Source organism: Poecilia reticulata, chromosome 16 (genome assembly GCF_904066995.2).
Source record: "Poecilia reticulata chromosome 16, P_reticulata-male-v2, whole genome shotgun sequence".
In the NCBI taxonomy this organism is placed as follows: Eukaryota; Metazoa; Chordata; class Actinopteri; order Cyprinodontiformes; family Poeciliidae; genus Poecilia; species Poecilia reticulata.
Window position 1 is genome coordinate 25,729,297 of NC_088845.1, and position 18,403 is coordinate 25,747,699.

General features: G+C 40.3%; 1 protein-coding gene and 1 non-coding gene across 2 annotated transcripts; both read left to right on the forward strand.

Annotated features, from left to right (window-relative positions):
- The first annotated feature begins 113 nt into the window (after positions 1-113).
- atad2 (ATPase family AAA domain containing 2) lies at positions 114-17,136 on the forward strand. Its single transcript, XM_008432029.3, has 29 exons — positions 114-502; positions 1,446-1,600; positions 1,700-1,737; positions 1,822-2,011; positions 3,395-3,482; positions 3,581-3,662; positions 3,839-3,994; positions 4,167-4,287; positions 5,380-5,481; positions 5,646-5,754; positions 6,062-6,177; positions 6,478-6,652; positions 6,797-6,885; positions 7,045-7,204; positions 7,851-7,941; positions 8,052-8,229; positions 8,311-8,447; positions 8,524-8,656; positions 9,932-10,118; positions 11,172-11,357; positions 11,442-11,577; positions 12,388-12,584; positions 12,683-12,842; positions 13,816-13,938; positions 14,244-14,411; positions 14,497-15,135; positions 16,384-16,517; positions 16,615-16,743; positions 16,945-17,136. The coding sequence occupies exons 1-29, from the start codon at positions 305-307 to the stop codon at positions 16,972-16,974; spliced, it is 4,407 nt and encodes a 1,468-aa protein (XP_008430251.1). The 5' UTR covers positions 114-304; the 3' UTR covers positions 16,975-17,136.
- On the forward strand, positions 10,217-10,350 carry LOC145547774 (small nucleolar RNA SNORA5). The gene has a single exon (XR_014084092.1). It is a non-coding gene; the product is annotated as a small nucleolar RNA SNORA5 (small nucleolar RNA).
- Positions 17,137-18,403: the final 1,267 nt, after the last annotated feature.

Genomic DNA, 18,403 nt, shown 5'->3' on the forward strand with positions numbered 1-18,403 from the left:
AAGTGACTGTAAAGCGTATTCAATCATACAACAGTTTTGTTGTGTTCGAAATTTTAAGTTAAGTTTTCGGTTTAACTTGATGTGAAAAATTAGTCAGAGCTCTGTTTGTGTCGGCGGAGGAGTAAAGCCCCTGTCCACATAACGCCCTGATGACGTTTATGGCGCCAGAAATCAAGGGTTCAGAGAGGAAAGAGTGTGTGTCAACTGGAGAAGACAGCGCGTTATTTGTATTATGTTTACGATATTTTAAACGTAACAATCGTGGACAGATTTCTCCATCATTTGTGGTCGTAATAAAGTCAAGATGGTGGTCCTACGCAGCAGCGGTGGTGTCGGAGCTGAACCGGTGGCCACTATTCCAAAGAGGAGGACGACGGAGCTGGAAATGAGCCCCGACTTTCTGTCGCTGATTCCCGCGTCGCAGAGAAAGTCCGCCCGAGTGACTCGGTCCTCTCGGTCCCTGAATGACAGCTTCAGCAGCCCCGAAACCAACTTAATGAATGTAAGAACATGCGAGAATAGCACTTGTTTGGAGGACAAGTTGTCGTTAATGGTAACTTAGGTGTGCTACTTTAGCTAACGCGCCAAGCTAACTAGCTCAGCCTCTGCAGCTTCTCGCCCAGCTAGAGCGCATTGCTGCGCTGTCCTTCACATTTAATAGAAACTTTCTTTGCGCTCTTGTTGATACGAGATGAATGATGATTGATGAGTCATGCAGTCAACATACACAGCAGCCTAGCGTTTTTAACCTGTTTGTTTCCCGGTACTGTAAAAATCAAACGCATAAATGCTGAACCACTTCCTTCATCACTTTTTCAACCTGGATCTCAGAGCTGAGAAACTGATTATAATCAAGACTTGTACTTTTTATAAAGTTTGAACTTGACTCAGCTCAGGTATGGGAAAAAATAGATATATTTCTCTACTTTATACTTTATATCACAGTTTAAATATTGTATTTATCTAGTTCTTTGCCCATTGTCTAATATTTAACCCACCTGTCCTGTTTGTCACTAATCTATTTTTGAGCTTTCATCAATTGTACAGTCTTACTGTTTGTTTTTTGCATTTGTATTTTTGCAATATTCTCCCACTGTTTTTTCAAAACCATCATCCACTTCTTTAACTTCATCCACTACTAAACTTGATTAAATGCAATGGATCACTTCTTTCCTTGCAATATTCCTTTTACTTTTCTGTCATTTTAATTTACTTTATTCCTACTTCCTGATCTCCTTCCGTATACATAAACACAAACAGAGAAAGTTGTGACTGGAAATGTCTCAATGTTTTACATGGAAAAAATGTGCAGGAACTCTGATTTTCCAGGCTGTGGAAAATAAGGGAATTGTAGGGAGTCTAGATATCGTAAATGTCCTTTATGAGATTAAATCATCTGAGTTTTTGGTTTAAATGTAAACTTAAGCTCTCTATAACGGTCTCAGGGTCACAGGGACATGAAGCAGGACAATGGAAGTGGTCTCGGTCATTCCCTTAGAAGTCGAGGACAAAGAGTTAAACTGGAAGTCTCTTTTGCTGACATGGAGCCTAAGACCAGCTCTCCTGTGGATGAGGACAAAGCAGACGGTTGCTGCACCAGGTGAAACGTTTGTTTATTCTTCGTTTGAATTCCACAAGCACAGTGATCTGACTTTGTGTTTTTTTTTTTTTTGTTTGTTTGTTTGTTTCTGATGACCAGGAAGTCCTCCAGGCTGCAGAGAGAAGCAAAACCCTCTGGTGAGGAGCAGCACCGCACCGCTGACCGTGTGAAAGCGTTCTGTTTACTGGATGGCTAACGCTCGATGTAATCCTTCCTGCCAGATGTTCCAGATGAGGCAGAGGGGTCATCCACTCCCAAGAGGAGTCGTTTTAACCTGCAGAGTCGGGGAGTGGACGAGGAAGAGGAGGAAGAGGAAGAGGAGGATCACTCAGTTCGAAGGAGCTCCAGAATCACGAGATATAAACTGAACTCCCGCAAACAGTCGGCGCTCTACGATCGCCTCATTACCAAGTGAGTCGAGCAACATCCAAACCAGTTCTGTCGATTCAGCTTCACCTTTATTTCCTTAATTTGATCTATAACATTCATATTGACCTGTAATTGTACTGAATGTTAACTTTACAGTGCCATTCAGAAAGCACACGTGACATGTATTTTTTGGCATCATATGTGATTCACATACACAAACAATCATCTAGTTTTTAAATAGATAGTAATGTTGTACAATGTTTTTAAAGTTGTATAATGGTATGTTTATCATTTGTTTTCGAACCCCTGCCCTTTTACTTGGACGCTGCTAAATAAAGTTCAGTGCAACTGACGATGACACCTGTCGAGTGGACTCCAAAAACCTGGATTGTTGTGGAGAAATGGCGTTAAAAGAGGCAAAAGTTGTCTCTTTTGAAATTTGCCAAAAGTAATTTGGAGGATACAAACTAGATCTAGGTCTGTCGTCACTACAAACTTTGCTGGACAAAGAAATTATCGCAAAAAGTGTTAATATTGTCATTTTTGAGACGATTTTCAAGAACCATTTTCAAGGGTAGTGAAGAACAAAGCGTGGCTTCAGCCTACTCATTTTTATTGTAAATTATTGGTTTGCGAAATAGCGTTTTGTCGTGTTTCCTTTCTTTGTAATGTAAATTTACTAAAATACAATTAATCTTGATCTGAAAGAAAAAACAAGTACGCCCTTTGAAAGATTAATAAACTTTAATTTCTAAAGAACAATTAACACTGGAACAGGAAGACATTTCAAATATCCTAAATAAAACAACAACAACAACAAAAAAACGGTAAATAAAAACCAAACGTAACCAAAACCATAAATGTAATGAATTATGAAGTCTCTGTTAACAGAGTTGCACTTAAAAAAAATCAATCATTTTGCTCTGATGGGGAAAACAGGCAAAACTGCCAGTTAGGACCTTTGTGACTATTGAGCTCGTTCTAACTTATCAGACAATTTTTTATTAATTTATTGAGACAGACTTAGCCAGAACTTTGGTTTACATGCAACATGCGGTGCAATTCAACCTGAAAATAGGTGGTGGCAGCATCAGGCTGTGGAGATGCAGTTCTTCAGTGGGATGGACCTAAACGGAGAGCAATACTGGGGGAAAAAAAAAAAAAAAAAACCTGTTAGAAAATGCAGAAGACTTGAGATTGGGACATTAACCTTCCAGCTGGAGAATAACCGTAAACATGCAGCTGGGGCTACGATAAAATGGTTTAGATCAAAGCATAATCATGTGTTAAGATAAAATCAAAGTCTAGATGTGAATCAAATTAAAAATATAAAGAGAGACTTCAGGAGACGTTGTTTTGTTCTCTGAGCGTTAAGAGACATCCCCCCCACCCCAAAAAAAAATCTTTGCTCTGATTTCTTCTCAGCACTGCTGAAGCAGTTCTCCAAAAGATGGACGACATGCAGAAAATGAGACGCCGGCTGAGGAGCAGAGACAGAGAAAGTACAGAAGAGGTGATGGGTTTTCTAATTTAATTTATTTTACATCACTCCTTGAGTTTGAGCTCCTTGCCGTGTCAGTTGTTTCAGGTTTTTTATGTTTGTCCTGACAGGTTGGAGTCTACGGCTCAGGCAGAATGAGGCGCTCCCTGAGGACAAATACCAAGAGTAATAAAACCGAGGAGAAGAACCAAGGTGAGGAGGGGAAACGAGGTGGAAGTGCTTCAGAGACGCGGTCGGGACGTGCCAGGATACGTCTCGGCGTCGGAAAGAACCGATCGGTTTCATTTACTTTAAAAGAACCTCAACTTCCTGAAGAGTTTTATGTCCTCATTTACACGGTCTGTTTGTGTTTTTATTCAAAACTCAAGATGACGAAGAAGATGATAACAGTGAAGATGGAGAAGAGGAGGAGGAGGACGAAGAGGATGAAGATGGCGAAGATGACGAGGAGGAAGAAGAAAACCACCAACGATACGACTTTCGCCAGAGGAAGACTGCCGTTCGCTACCAGGCCCCATTAGACGGTACCGCATCTGTTCAAAGGAATCACTTTAATCAATTATTGATCTCTGAAACGTGGATGAGTGTCTGTATAAAGAGCACGGCTTTTTAATGATCAATCTTAATGTGAGATTGAGCTACTGCTGAAGCTTACCAACAAGCTTTTTGTAATAAATAGTTGTAATGTTCTTCCAGAACCGCGGGAGCCCAGGAAACGCAGCATGTACTTCAAGGAGCACTCGTCTCCTATGAGACGGAGGTTCAGGTTCAGCTCCACGGCCCCCAGGAGCCCCTATAACCAAAGGAGAACCAGCAGGTCGGTTTTCCATTCGTCTGGACTTTTTTTCAGACTTTAGGTTATCAGAATGGCGCGACTGAAAAGTTTAGCGGTTTTTAAACTCCTTTGACTGTGACCTCTGCAAAACTGGAAACAGGTAGCTAACCCATGCCTAGATCTACTTCTCCTTTATTATGAAAAGTTAGCCCAACTCTCCTAAAGATCTCAACCAAAAATCTCCAATTCCTATTTGTTTGTTCTTTATTTTTTCTCATTGGCTTCCCTCCCAACCTCTGGAGTAGTTCTGAGAGGTAAGACCTTTACTGTGTCTTTGTTGGGCTCTCGGTTTGTCTGTGCAGTGCTGGATGTGTTTGTTAGCATTGTAGGTGTTGGTGGTTGGCTCTTAATACTAATGCTATCTTAATACGGCTGAAACGATTGTGAAGAATCCGTTTTTGAAATAACCGTCAACTAATTTAGTAATAATCGATTATTTAACTGTAGTTTACAGACTCAAAAAAAGGCCATTTGCTGAAAGAACGAGCAGTAAATAAGCCAAAGCTGTACATAGTATATCTATATTTTGTATTCAACATAAGATAAAAACGCCTTTGTTTGTAATTATATTTTACCCAAAACTCCTCAAGTGGTATAGTTTTAGCTTTAGGTACAAATTTACTACAGGAATGCTATGTTGTTGCATTTTAGGTAATAAAATGTTTTTCTTATTTAAGAGAAAAATGAACTGAATTACTTGTTCATTAGCATTTTTTAATGCATTTCTAGTGTATAAAAATGTTAATGAAAAATCTGTAAACTGCCATTTTTTAAAATCTGATTAATCATCAGAATAATCGATTTAGTAAAATAATCAGTGCTATATGTTAGTCTGTCACTGAAGTCCAATGCATCATATTTACTGTCACCCAGAGCCGCACAAAACAAGGAAAACCTACATCATGATCATGTTGGTGAATGTTGCGACGCCGATATGTTTAGGCATAAACATACTTGTATTTTGTTAGCTCCATCCAGCAGACAGCAATTGTTGGATCAAGTTTAATGGTCTGTGTGTTGCATCGTTACCGAGTGAGACAGGAAAACTAATTTAACGTCTTTTCTACCCGACAGGAGGCGACATGCCATCCACAGCAGCGACTCCACGTCGTCTTCCTCGGACGACGAGAAATTCCAGAGACGAAGGAGCAACAACCGGAGCAGGTCGGTCAACAGGTGAGAGTAGCAAAAACCGGTGAACCAAATTCTTGATTTCTATTTTAAGCCTCATTCTTGAATTTTTAGCGCTTGACAATGTGCCATCTGTGACTCTGTGATTGCATCAGATAGAATCATTAAGATTTAGCGATTTAATGTTTTTGTTTCTTATTTTTATGAAGATGCCTCCCTATGAACCTCGTGAAAGAAGACCTGCTGGGGATCCAGAAAGACAGGATGAAGATCGGAGCCAGCCTCGCCGACGTCGACCCCATGCACATCGACAAAACGGTGAGCGGCAGGAAGGATGAAGTAATGTATCCAAATGCTAAATTTATCTTTTCAGCATTTTGACTGTATAGTTACAGGGTGGGTTTAGTGTTGAGCATAAATAAATATTCACACTCCTTGAACTTTGTCACATAATGGCCACAAACTTTAATGCATCTCATTGTGATTTTAGTTGACAGACTAACACAAAGTGGTCTACACCAAGGAAATGTAAATGAGATGAATAGTTATTTTCTTCTTCTTACGGAGAAACGTCTGAGCAGCATGGGGATGAAATCCTAACAGAAGCTCGTTTCTCCTGCTCCAGGTTCGCTTTGACGGCATCGGAGGGCTGAGCAGGCACATCTCGGCCCTGAAGGAGATGGTGGTGTTCCCTCTGCTCTACCCAGAGGTGTTTGAGAGGTTCAGAATACAGCCACCGAGGTAAAAGACATGGGTCCTGTGCAAATGGAAAAATAGCTCAGTTTGTTGGCTGAATAAAAATGCATCAAGATGGAAGCAGTGGTGAACACTGAACTACATTTTTGTTGGAAAACTACTCTGAAAAATCAGTCGATATCCATGAATTGTTCCAAAATGGTAAACTCTGCTTTTTATGGTCTCTTCTTGGTATGTTTCATGTGCGTATCAATCGTTTTCCTCATTCGTAAATCGTTTTTCTCCACTTTATTGCCATCCTATCTCGTCCACAAGCATAATTTCTGTGTCCCCTCTCGTTTCCAGGGGCTGCCTGTTCTACGGCCCTCCAGGCACCGGGAAGACTCTGGTAGCCAGAGCGCTGGCCAACGAGTGCAGCCAGGGGGAAAGGAAGGTGGCCTTCTTCATGAGGAAAGGAGCGGACTGCCTCAGCAAGTGGGTGGGAGAATCAGAGAGACAGCTGCGGCTGCTGTTCGACCAGGTAAACCTGAGCTCTTAATTAACAACCAAGTAGAAAAGAAAACACTTATTTTTCATGTACAATCTGACTAAATAAAACCAGTTTGTCTCCTACAGATATGAAGTCACGGTGTGTTGTCAGTGACTGTTCCTGTGTTTGTTTCAGGCCTATCAGATGCGTCCGTCCATCATCTTCTTTGATGAGGTCGACGGTTTGGCTCCGGTCAGATCCAGCCGACAGGACCAGATACACAGGTTTGGGTTCTTCTTTTGATCCAGCCGTAGGTTTTAGCAGAACCAAAACCTCAAACTAGATGCAACTCCATATCCTGCTGCTCTTTCGCTTCTTCATAAGGAGAGGAGTTAGAAACCTGAGGATTTATCGTTTAAAGTTTGCTCCTGGTCTCTGTGTAGTTCCATCGTGTCGACGCTCCTGGCTCTCATGGACGGGTTGGACAGCAGAGGGGAGGTCGTCGTCATCGGAGCTACGAACCGCCTGGACTCCATCGACCCGGCTCTGAGGAGACCCGGACGCTTCGACAGAGAGTTCCTGTTTGGTCTGCCGGACAGAGAGGTGGGGAAGTTTTTTAATCAAGCAAAAAAAAAGCGCTGGGCGATAAATCGGTTTTATCAATTAATCAACGGTTTTATCAATTAATCAAATAAGCTGTTTCTGAAGATTTGCGTTTTGGAAAATTGAGATTTTCATTTTGACTTATCCACTTGTAGCTTTGGCATCCTTGAACCTGGACTACAAAATCTTAGTAAGAAATAAAAATTGTGGAAAAATTTTATTTTTAAGTCATATTGCCCAGCCACTACCAGATGGCGACAGCAGCAATAAAACAAAACATCAACAACAATCCCCCTGTGTCTAAACATCCTGTGAAAACTAGTAGCATTTTCTGCTTTGTAGATCATTTTTGTTTGTAAGGATTTTGTCAAGTTTTTTTTTCTTCTTCTTTCTGCTGTGTAACATTGAGAAACGTAGATCATTTCTGGTTTTGTGGACCAAGGAGCAACGTTTTCTTAGAACGATCCATTTAAACCAAAAACATTTAAAGTTGATTTAAAATTTATGTAAAGACCAAAAAAAAAGTTTTATATTTTGAAAGAAAATTGTTCGTTTTGAAATTGTAATTTTTCTTATTAATGTTCAAAATGTGCTGTAAAAGTTTTGTTTTTGAACACTAAACATCTTGCTTCTGCATAATTCACAGGCAAGGAGGGAGATTCTGAAGATCCACACCAGGCAGTGGACCCCTTCTCCCTCTGAGGCCTTCCTGGAAGAACTGGCAGAGAAATGTGTTGGTATGTTTTTGTGTAGAGGCAGGAAACCTTTGGAGCAGCAACAGAAAGAAACATTCTCACTTTTAAAATGCTGTACTGATTTACAAGCGTCATCCGTTTCCCCGTCTAAGGATACTGTGGAGCAGATATCAAGGCGGTTTGCTCCGAGGCAGCATTGTGCGCTCTGCGGCGCCGCTACCCACAGATCTATTCTTCGTCCCAGAAGCTGGTTCTGGACGTGAACTCCATCGTCATCGCTAGCAAAGACTTTAAGTGCGCCATGTCCAAGATGGTACCAGCCGCCCAAAGGTAGAGCAAAAAAACTTTGGTGTCTTCCATCGGCCCTTGACCCTGCAGACATTTTGTTGAGTTCGTCCTCTTGGTCTTCAGGGCGATGGTGTCACCAGCGAAGGCCTTGATACCTGCCATCCGGCCTCTGCTGAACGCCACCCTGCAGACGGTTCTGCACACGGTGAGGCGAGTCTTCCCGCATGCAGATCAGGGCCTGAAGAGGAAGAGAGAACAAGGTGCCTTGTGTTTTTTTTTCTGCTACAGAGAAGAGCATCAACTTTATTGTCATTCTGTGTGGTTCTTTGTTTGCAGATGTGGCCTGTGGGACATCGGATGAAGATCTGATGTTTAGTGAGGAAGAGGACAGTGACGTCATCTCCAGTGGGCCGACCTCCAAGTCTCGTTTAAAGCTCCCCGCCGCCAGCGGCCTGCTGGACCTCAACGGGTAAATCAGTCACTCTTCCTCAGAAAATAACTTGAAAGTACCGTATTTTCCGCACTATAAGGCGTACCTAAAAACCTTCAATTTCGTCAAAAGCCGACAGTGCGCCTTATATATGGACCAATATTGAGCCACAACAGGTCTAGCAACTATGGTAAGCAGCCGCCGACTTCATTTTCCCCCGTAGAAGAAGTGCGCGGTGCATGCTGGGATAGTTGTCAGAACGCTGGTTTGTTAATAAAGTTTGATAATACATTTAAAGTCAGAGGGGGCGGGGGAAGAGAGACAGAGACTGCAGCGGCAGCGTGTCGGTTGGTCTGTGTTACCCAGAAAGCAGTTGGGCACAATATCGCAACACCAACACAGAGAGTGAAACAATGACTGGGGCAACCTACTATATAAAGTACTCGGGGACCATTTCTTTACAATGTGGATGTGTAATAATAGAGTACATAACAAAATGGCAACCCAAACTGAAGCATCTATTCAATGCGCCTTATAGTGCGGAAAATACGGTATTTATTTTCTTCTGTATTGTGTTGAGTAAAGCACAATACAGATTAACCGGATTAATAATTATGAATTGATTACTGGAAAAATTCAACTAATCTATAGATTAATTATTATTTGGAATCTACACACTAAAAGATAAACTTGCTGAAAAATGACGCACAGATCAGTCATTAAGCCAAAACTGTAGAAAGATTTTTATTTTTTTTTAAACATTTTGTCTGTAAATATGCTTTATTTAGGACTCCTGAAGTGGAAAATAGTTTCAGTTTCGTCCAGTTGAAATTGTGTAAAAAATCATTAATTGTTTAATCCAAAAATTAGTCATTAGATTATTCCAACACTATGTTAATGTAAAGTCAAGCATAAAGCCTGAGCTTTTCACATGTTGATGTTGAAAGTATCTTTTAGCTACAAATGCATCCATTGCTACAAATGATGAAGTGTTCACTAAAGAAATCCTGCATTCTTGCATTTTATGCACTAAAATGTTTATTTTTCTTATTTAAAAAAAGGAATTGAATTATTTGTTTGGCTTCTTCTAGTGTATTTTTAAAATTGTATAAAAAAAAAAGCTTTGTGTCTTTTTTTTTTTTATCAGTGTAATTGTTAGTTGCAGCCATAGAAGTGCATAATTTAAATATAAATCTTTCCTACAAACTGTTATAAAATGGGATACCCTTTAGTGTAGCTGTTAATAATAGGCTTGTAGGATTTTTGGTTAAAAGTTTAAAAGTTGTCTAAAAGTTACTCCGTCCTCCCATGTAGGAGCGTGCTGAGTCAGCCGACGTCGTACCGTCCCAGGCTGCTGCTGGAGGGCCGGCCGGGCTCGGGTCAGAATTCCCACCTGGGCCCCGCTGTGCTCCACGCTCTGGAGAAATTCACGGTGTACACTCTGGACATGGCCGTCCTGTTTGGAGCCAGCGTGACGGCGCCTGAAGAAACATGCGCAAAGGTGAGAGGGAAATTTTCTGAATGCATCCTGATGTCAAATATTGGCATTCAAACATAACAATATAAACAAAGCTCTAAAAGTCGCAGATTCTTTCTTTTTGCAGCCTTGTCAAATTCAGTGTGTCTCTTTGGTAGACCTCACTGGCCAAAATGGCTGCCACATAAACTGTAGTTCATGGGCCCCACTTGCTCTTATAATAGCAAATGGGGACAAATTTGTTCTACAGACAAATTTGTCTTACATTCATCTGAGGGTTGAAAAGGTGAACATGTGAACTTCATGTTTAAACTGTTTATAAAACCCTCCATTAAACTTCCCTCAATCAGCAATAAATCGCTTGAAAAATTGATGCACAAACTCACTGGTTTCCATTTGGATGATTGTATGTTTTTCTCATGTCTCTCATTTCTGACAGAAATGTTCAGTCTGGTTTGTTGGTCTCAATTTGTCTCTTTTTTGAAGGTTAACTCTGTTTACAAAGACTCCAGTTTCCATTTTATATGTTGTTTATTTTGGTTATTTAAAGTGTGTTCCAGCGTTAAATGTTTGTTTGAGACGTTAGGTAAATGTTTCCTACTATTGTTTTCTTGCATTATTATGCCATTAACATTATATTATTTCTTGAAAATGATCTCAAAGCAACAATGACTTTTATACCCAGTCGCAGCTCTCTCATAAAAGCCTTGTTGTATTCATTTTTTTCCTCATAACATGCCGCTCTCCAGAGACCAGCAGTGAAGAATCAGGGTGTAATAATTTCTTATGGAAAAATTCTGTTTAGTATAAACTGAACAATTATGTTTTAATAAACAGACCCAGGTATATATGGATATTTTTAATTTTTTTGTCGTCTTACTTTCTCTGACTGAAAAAAAGACAATTTCTTTTAATAGTTTCTGATTACCTGATCAACCAGTATTTGCTTGGCTTTTTTTCTTTTATGCTTTAATGTCCAGAATCCTTTACAGTCCTACACTAACTATTCATGTCCTGCTTCCAGCTGTGAGTCTTGAGTAGCACAACTAGAAACTGATCCAGTTTGATGCTCCCCAGATCTTTGTTGAGGCCAAGCGAACCTCTCCCAGTATCCTGTACATCCCTCACATCGGCCAGTGGTGGGAGACGGTGGGCTCTGCGTTAAGGGCCACCTTTCTGAGCCTCCTCAGCTCCATTCCTGCCTTCTCTCCCATTCTGCTCTTGGCCACCTGCAGCGTCCATTACGACCAGCTCAGCACGGAGGTACGCTGCCGCTGCGTTTCCAGTGGGGAAACGTTTATTTTATGAAAATGAGACATTAATTTGCCATTATGTTCCTCGTTCCAGGTGCAGGAGCTGTTTCAGGTCGAGTATGGAGAAGTTTTTCATGTTCCAGTCCCCACCAGCCAAGAGAGAAGGGACTTCTTCGAGGGCCTCATCCTCAACCAGGCTGCTAAAGCTCCAGCCTCTAAAAGAAAAGCTGGTAAGAGATTTATCTGAAATCATAGTTTTTGTTTTTTTTGTTTTTTAAAAAAAAGAGAGAAACGGGATTTGTTCAGGTGCTCGAAATCCTTGTATTTCGATTAGGTTTGTAAAGTATAAAATGCTTGATGGGGCTTTATGTTCAAACTGCAGTTTTGTAGTAAAGTGGAATATACTTTTTATTTAAAAAAAGTTACTTACAGCTGAAACCTGATATCTTCATACATCCAAAACATGGATACATTGTTTTTTTCTCAGTCTGAGGTTAAATCAGACTAAACTTTCCTTGTTTAATTTGATTTAACAGTTAGAATCACCGAAATTATTTTTTTTTGCTAAATAAATTTTATATACTTTCTTTGTATATGAGCATTTAGTTTTAGCTGGAAGGTCATTGATCTCAACACAGTTTGTTAGGATTGTTTCAATCTAATATTTCGAACGACTCAATGACTTATTGATCGTCCTATGCTTTTTACATTAAACAAAGTTGTTGTTTTTTTTTTTTTGCTAAATTAGTGTTTTGTTCTTGGACCAGTGAGGGGTGTGTGTGTGAGTGCGTGCGTGTGTGTGTGTGTGTGTGTGTGTGTGAGAGAGAGAGAGAGAGAGAGACTTTTCAAAACTTAAAATTTAAGACCTTGTCAGTGCTGTAGAATATGGAATACAATCACATACATTTTTAACAATAATAAATGATATACAATAGTGAATCAAATGTCCTTTTTTAGTTTTTATCTTCAAAGTGCAGTGCTGGAAAAGTTTGAAATTCACATTTTAGCTTCATCTCATCTCCTGAATCCTCACCTGCCAGTGCTCCGTGCGTTGGAGGTGCTGCCGGTGGCCCCCCCTCCTCCGCCTCGACAGCTGACGGAGGAGGAGAGTCGGCGGCTGGACGAGCAGGAAGAGGACACGCTCAGGGAGCTGCGGCTGTTTCTGCGCGACGTCACGAACCGCCTCTCTCAAGACAAACGCTTCAAGGCTTTCATTAAACCCGTGGATTTGGACGAGGTAGCCGTCCAGGCTTCTCCTCTTGTCGCTCTCGGTGACGTTTTTCTCCCCAGAAGTTCTGCTTGTTCTCTATAAATGACGTCACGTGTGTTGCGCAGGTTCCGGATTATGCCGAAGTAATCAAGAAGCCCATGGACCTGTCCACGGTTCTGTCGAGGATTGACCTCCATCGATACGGCACGGTCAAAGAGTTCCTCCAGGATGTTGACCTCATCTGGCAGAACGCCCTAGAGTACAACCCAGACAGGGACCCTTCAGGTACCAAATATACACAACATGTGCAAACCAACACAGAGTGGAGCATAGGAAAAAGGAACCAGAGTAATTAATCTTTACAACAACAAAAAAGTGTGGCACAGATTTTTATTTAGCGGCAATCCAGTCCAATCAGTTGGCTTCAGGGATGAATGATCCAATTGATAAATGGTCCATCTGTGTGATTTAGACTCTATGAATGCAGCCGTTGTATGAAGGCCTCAGAAGTTTTTTTTGTTTAGTTTTTTTTTAAGAGGACATTAAGGAACAGTTTGATCCATTATGGGAAAAGAGGAAAAAAGTATGACCCAACCTCAAGCATGTCAAGACACGGCTGGCCGCTTAAACTGGCAGAGCAAGCTAAGAGAGTAGCAAAAAGAAACAGATTACTGAAATGCTATCAAACGTTTTTAAACAGAAAATGCTACACTGATTTCTTTTTCTTATAAACGTGGAAGCAGCAGCATGCAAAACTGAATGTGTGGCATAAAAGTCCTGAACACTATCTGGACAGTGAATTTAAAAAAAAAAACTGGTGTAAAGGTTTACCTTCTACCTGGACAAACACCCTAGTCAGAGTGATTTAGATCAATATTTTTTGTGTTGGAGAATCTGTTTAGAAAACTGACGTTCTTCTGTCTCCACTCAGTTTGACTGAGCTGCAGCTTTTTAGGAAAGAAAAATGGATTAAAAAGTGCCCAGATGAACAAAGCTGGTGCACTCACAGCTGTAATTGCAGAAAAAAGTGGTCAAACACATTTTTGCCTCAGGATCTTCTAAACAGAACCGCTTTTCATTTTCCTCCTCTTCTCAATTACGCACTACTTTATGTTGCTTTATCAAAGAAAATTTCCTGCTGAAATACATAAGTTTGCTCTTGTAGAAGTGAAAAGTTTTTCAAGACATGCTTTATAGATTTATTTTTTTATTTTATTTTTTTAATGAGCGCACTCTGATACTCCTGTGTTTCCTGCAGATCGGCAGATCCGTCACAGAGCATGTGCGTTGAAGGACACCGTCCACGCCATCATCCGAGAAGAACTGGACGAAAACTTTGAGAAGATTTGTGAGGAGATTAAAGAGTCTCACAGAACAAGGGGTCAGTATGTGGCTGCTTTTCATCCACAAGTTGTCACTTAACAGCTGCCTTTAGGATCTTTAGAAGTTTCTAAAAATTGCTAAAATATGGAATTATGATTATTAATGTTATTTAAAACGAGGCAAACACATTAGTTTTAGTTACTGGATAAATGTGTAATTAAAGTAAGCTACAGACAAAAAACGCATTAGTTGGATCTACAGTTTAAACCAATTTGCCCATATTATTAAAAAAAAACACGTGAACATCACATTTAATTTTCTTTTATAAATAATTGTATTGTATTTTTATTTGAACCATGTTAGGTTGCTCCACGGCGCGGTTCGCTCCCTCTTTCTACCACGTCCTTCCTAAACATCCCAGATCTGCTGCAGCTCCCAATAATTTCACCCCACAAAGTGAGACGGTTGAACCCACTGTTGCTGCTGCCAGCAATACAACAGCCTCTGCTGTTATGACACCCAAAAACACAGGTAACAATACGCTTGATTAAAGGGGAAACAAACCCTGCAGCTTAAAGGTTTTCCGTGATATTTAAATATTCTTCTGCTGCCTCAGTGCATAAGAAGAAGCGTCGGAAAAGTCGCTGGTCCACTGGGCACATAGCAAAGAAGAAGCCATCCTCGTCCCCCCACGTATCCAAGGACGACGCTTCCGATGAGGACGAAGACGATGGAGATGATGAGGATGAGGCTGGGAAAGAAGGAGCAGCAGAGAATCCCAACGGAGGAATTGATAAGGGTCCGATAGACGTTGAGTCGGAGCCAGGAAGTGCAGCAGATCAGGAAGGTAGTTCTGATCCGAACGGTCAGGAGGAAGAGACGGAGAGGAAACCAGCTGCTGAAGAGCAGCAAAACCGGCATGATGAAGACAGAGCCACCCGGCATCAGTCAGAGCAGCCTGAGCCTTTCACAAGAGGAGACGCAGACCAGGGCGTCTCTGTCCGCACGAAAAGGGACAACTGCGTGGAGGGACAGGGAGACGCTCAGAATGCCATCACAACAAACATGAGTCCTGCCGGTCAGTCAGAGACGCAGGTGGAGAGGAGTTACTCCGCTGACGATCAGAACAGCAAACTTGTCACAGGAGATGAAGCAGAGCTGGACAAACCTGCTGAGCCCATGGAGGTGGACGCAACAGAAGCATCCACCACCGACGCAGTTGCAGCTGCCAGGAGCGAGACGGACACAAGTGCAGGTTGGTTATTCTCCGTCATGTTGCAAACCAATGAATCTTTTACAGGGAACAGTCTGAAAAGTGTGGCATGCATTTGTATTCTGCCCTTTTGCAGCCGATACTTGGTAGAGCCATCTTTTGTGAACTGTTTCAGCTGCAAGTCCTTTAAGGAGAGCGTCTGACAGCTTGGCACAATTTTCTGGACCTCCACAGATTCTCAAATAGATTTTAATCTGGACTTTGACTGGACCAATCTTACACATGAATATGCTTTTATCTAAATATACGGTGTCCAAACGTTTTGGACACCAAATTGAAAGTACTGGGGCCAATATTTTTTTATCAGTTAAAAACAAAAACATTTTGTTTGAAATATTCTTTTTACCTACTGTGTAATAAAAAACATGCAATATTTAATGAAGCCAAATATATATATATATAAAAAACACAGCATAAGACAGACGCGCAGATTCATAACTTTTTGGCTCACATCTTCGGTATTTATTTATTTGTTTATTTTTAGTCTACTCCCAGCGACAAAAATTAGAACTTCTGTATTTAGTCAAGCTTAACGGGTGGGGTGTATCCACTTCTGTTTTTATGCCAAGACTCACTTGATGTTTGTGGCCCCGTTCTACTATAGTAAAAGGAAAGAAAAAACATGGCAAATAAATGATAATAAATAAAAGAGGTCTCGAGACGTTCACAGACTGTCTGAATTTATCCAAATCCATCAGTGTGTGCATCTCTAGACGGCACACACTGGTGATGTTTGTAGGCTGCCTAGTGGTCCACTAACTTCTGTTGTTATATCACATAAAGTCAATGTAAAATACATTGAAATGTGGTTCTTTAGATTGTAAAAAAAAAAAAAAAAATGCTGTAAATGCATTTAGCCCGTTATCAGCCAATCAGATGACCAGATAGAATCAGCGTCCTATTTTCAGCCTCCCTCTGCCCCTTCACACACTCATCTGTTTGCCTTTGGGACTCCCAACACAACTGGCATCCATTGCTTTCAGGTCTTAGAAATAGGATAGTGATGCAAACAATAACATTACTGTGAGATAGCAGAGTCATACAGACTAATTTGGTCTCTGTGCCCGAGTGGTTTTTCTTTCCAACAAAACAGTAAAGAGATGCTGTTCTTATTTCCTGAAAACACCCAAATAAACACTCAACATTACTGCCTCTAGATATTGTTAGAAATCAAGGAGGAGATTAAATGGTGTGTATCAGTCAGTGCGCCTCTTTTGTTTCCTGCCCCAGAGAGAAACGTGAGACGGATGACCCGTGCCCTGAAAAACACGGTGCTGCAGCAGCACATGATCCCGGTGGAAAAAGCTCTGCAGATTCTCAACGAGGAGAATCCTCCTCTGGTCGTGGACCGAGACAAGTTAAAGGTCTGTGATGTCACAAAAAACTGTACTTATTGGGGCTTAACAACATCTGTAATTGCCTTGATTCTTTTTTTTTTCTCCTTCTTTTCTTTTCAATCAGGAGCTACTAGATAAAGTAGTGATGAAGACAGAAGACTATGAAGTCTACAAGCTGGAGAAACTCTACGCTCTTCTCTGCCAGAGCATCTACAGATACAGACAGGACTACAACAAAACAGCACTAATACAGGTTAGTTTGTCCTTTTTATTGATTTAAGAAGAGCATAGCAGGTTAAAATTTCATATTTACAGATATGTTTAAAAGATTTCTCTGATATAAAATTCTGTTTTTGAGTTTTATTTCAAGTCCGACTTCTGAGATGTTGTTCATAAGTTAACATATTTCATGCTAAGTTGTCGTATGTGTGATTTATTTTCTTGCTTATATCAGGAGTTGGAGCAAGAGATTGAAGACTTCTGATTCTTCAGGAAAAACCCCCAGAAAAAAATAATCTTTCTTTCATACATGTAAATATTCAGACAATGGTCCTATTTTTTAGTAGGAAACAATGATTATATTTGTGACTTAGCTCAAACTTTGTATCACTTGTTTATATGTAATTAAATGGTTTTCCACCTGTTATTGTGCGCTTTTCCTTTGTTGCGCGACAAAACGTTTGTTTGAACTGACTGTAATGTCGCTACTGACAATGAAGCTTTTCTCAGTTTCTAGAAAATCCTTTTTTACACTTTACTCAAAGCAAGACTGAATTACAAAGTATTTGTCGAGGATGTGCCACCATTATGTAAAGTTTGATATAAACACGTATTACTGGCATCACTGTTTAAAAACATTTACAGCATTGCAATGAAATACATTTTGCAATACAGAAGCATCTACTTCCACTTCCAGTTTTGAAAAACATAGCCTTTAATTAGAGTACATTTAAATCTTTGTCCTTGACCTTTTTTTGTCATTTATCACATTCAATAATGACCCAATTTCAGTTTCCTGTTGACCTTTGTTAAAGGAACTGACCCAGATATCCTCCTCCGTACTTCAGACGGCATAAAGTGCTTTTCCACATACATATTCCATGCTACGAACACCAGGATGACTGATCAAAGCACATAATTCCAATAAAAGCCAGAGCCAAGTTTAGTAGATGTTTACTTTTGTGATGGTAAAACTGAAAATAACTGAACAATCATCAGCAGCGTCTAATGGTGGCCATGAAGATATAACCCAAAATGTCACTTGAAATTCACCAAAAGTAGCCTTTGATTATTTTTGTTTCAAATCTGTTTTTACTGACCTGAGCATAAAAACATTTTTAGATTCTATTGTGAATTTATCCAACTGCAATAAAATGTGTTTTAAAAGCATCTTTACCAGTAGTGCCTGTACATAAAGTTGGTACTGTAGCACGCATTTCTGATAAAATGGCTAAAAAATAACTAAACGGCTACAAGAGGGGATCTATTATATTGGCTTAAAGTGTAAAAGATCAAATTGAAAACGTCTGTGAGGTGTAGCAAGAGATATTTTCATTTATTTCTGTCAGGAATCCATGGTTGCATCAGGCAGTGACGGTAAGTGATTCTAGGGAAAGTAGGTCAGCCGACTAGTGACCTATCCCTTTCTGGACGTGCTCAACAGAGACGATCTTAATAGAAAACAAATATCCTCTACCTGGTCAGGTCACAGAACAGTTCCTGTTGGCTCCTTGATCTTCCTCACATTTATTTGCTTTAAATAAAGATTGTAGTGTCTTGATTTATTTTATCAAAACGATAATCAAACTGAAACTGAATCGAGTTATTCAGTTACTTAGATGTTTTTTAAGTATCAGTATACTAGTCCTGTATTTATTTGTATTGGGTCAATACCAAAATGTACAGTATTGCAA

Bases quoted from the DNA above. Each gene is read 5' to 3' on its own strand.
- atad2 (XM_008432029.3), top strand. From the start codon at position 305: ATGGTGGTCCTACGCAGCAGCGGTGGTGTCGGAGCTGAACCGGTGGCC. The intron at 4,288-5,379 runs GTCGGTTTTCCA...TCTACCCGACAG, and splicing joins AACCAAAGGAGAACCAGCAG to GAGGCGACATGCCATCCACA. The intron at 13,939-14,243 runs GTCAGTATGTGG...GAACCATGTTAG, and splicing joins AGAGTCTCACAGAACAAGGG to GTTGCTCCACGGCGCGGTTC.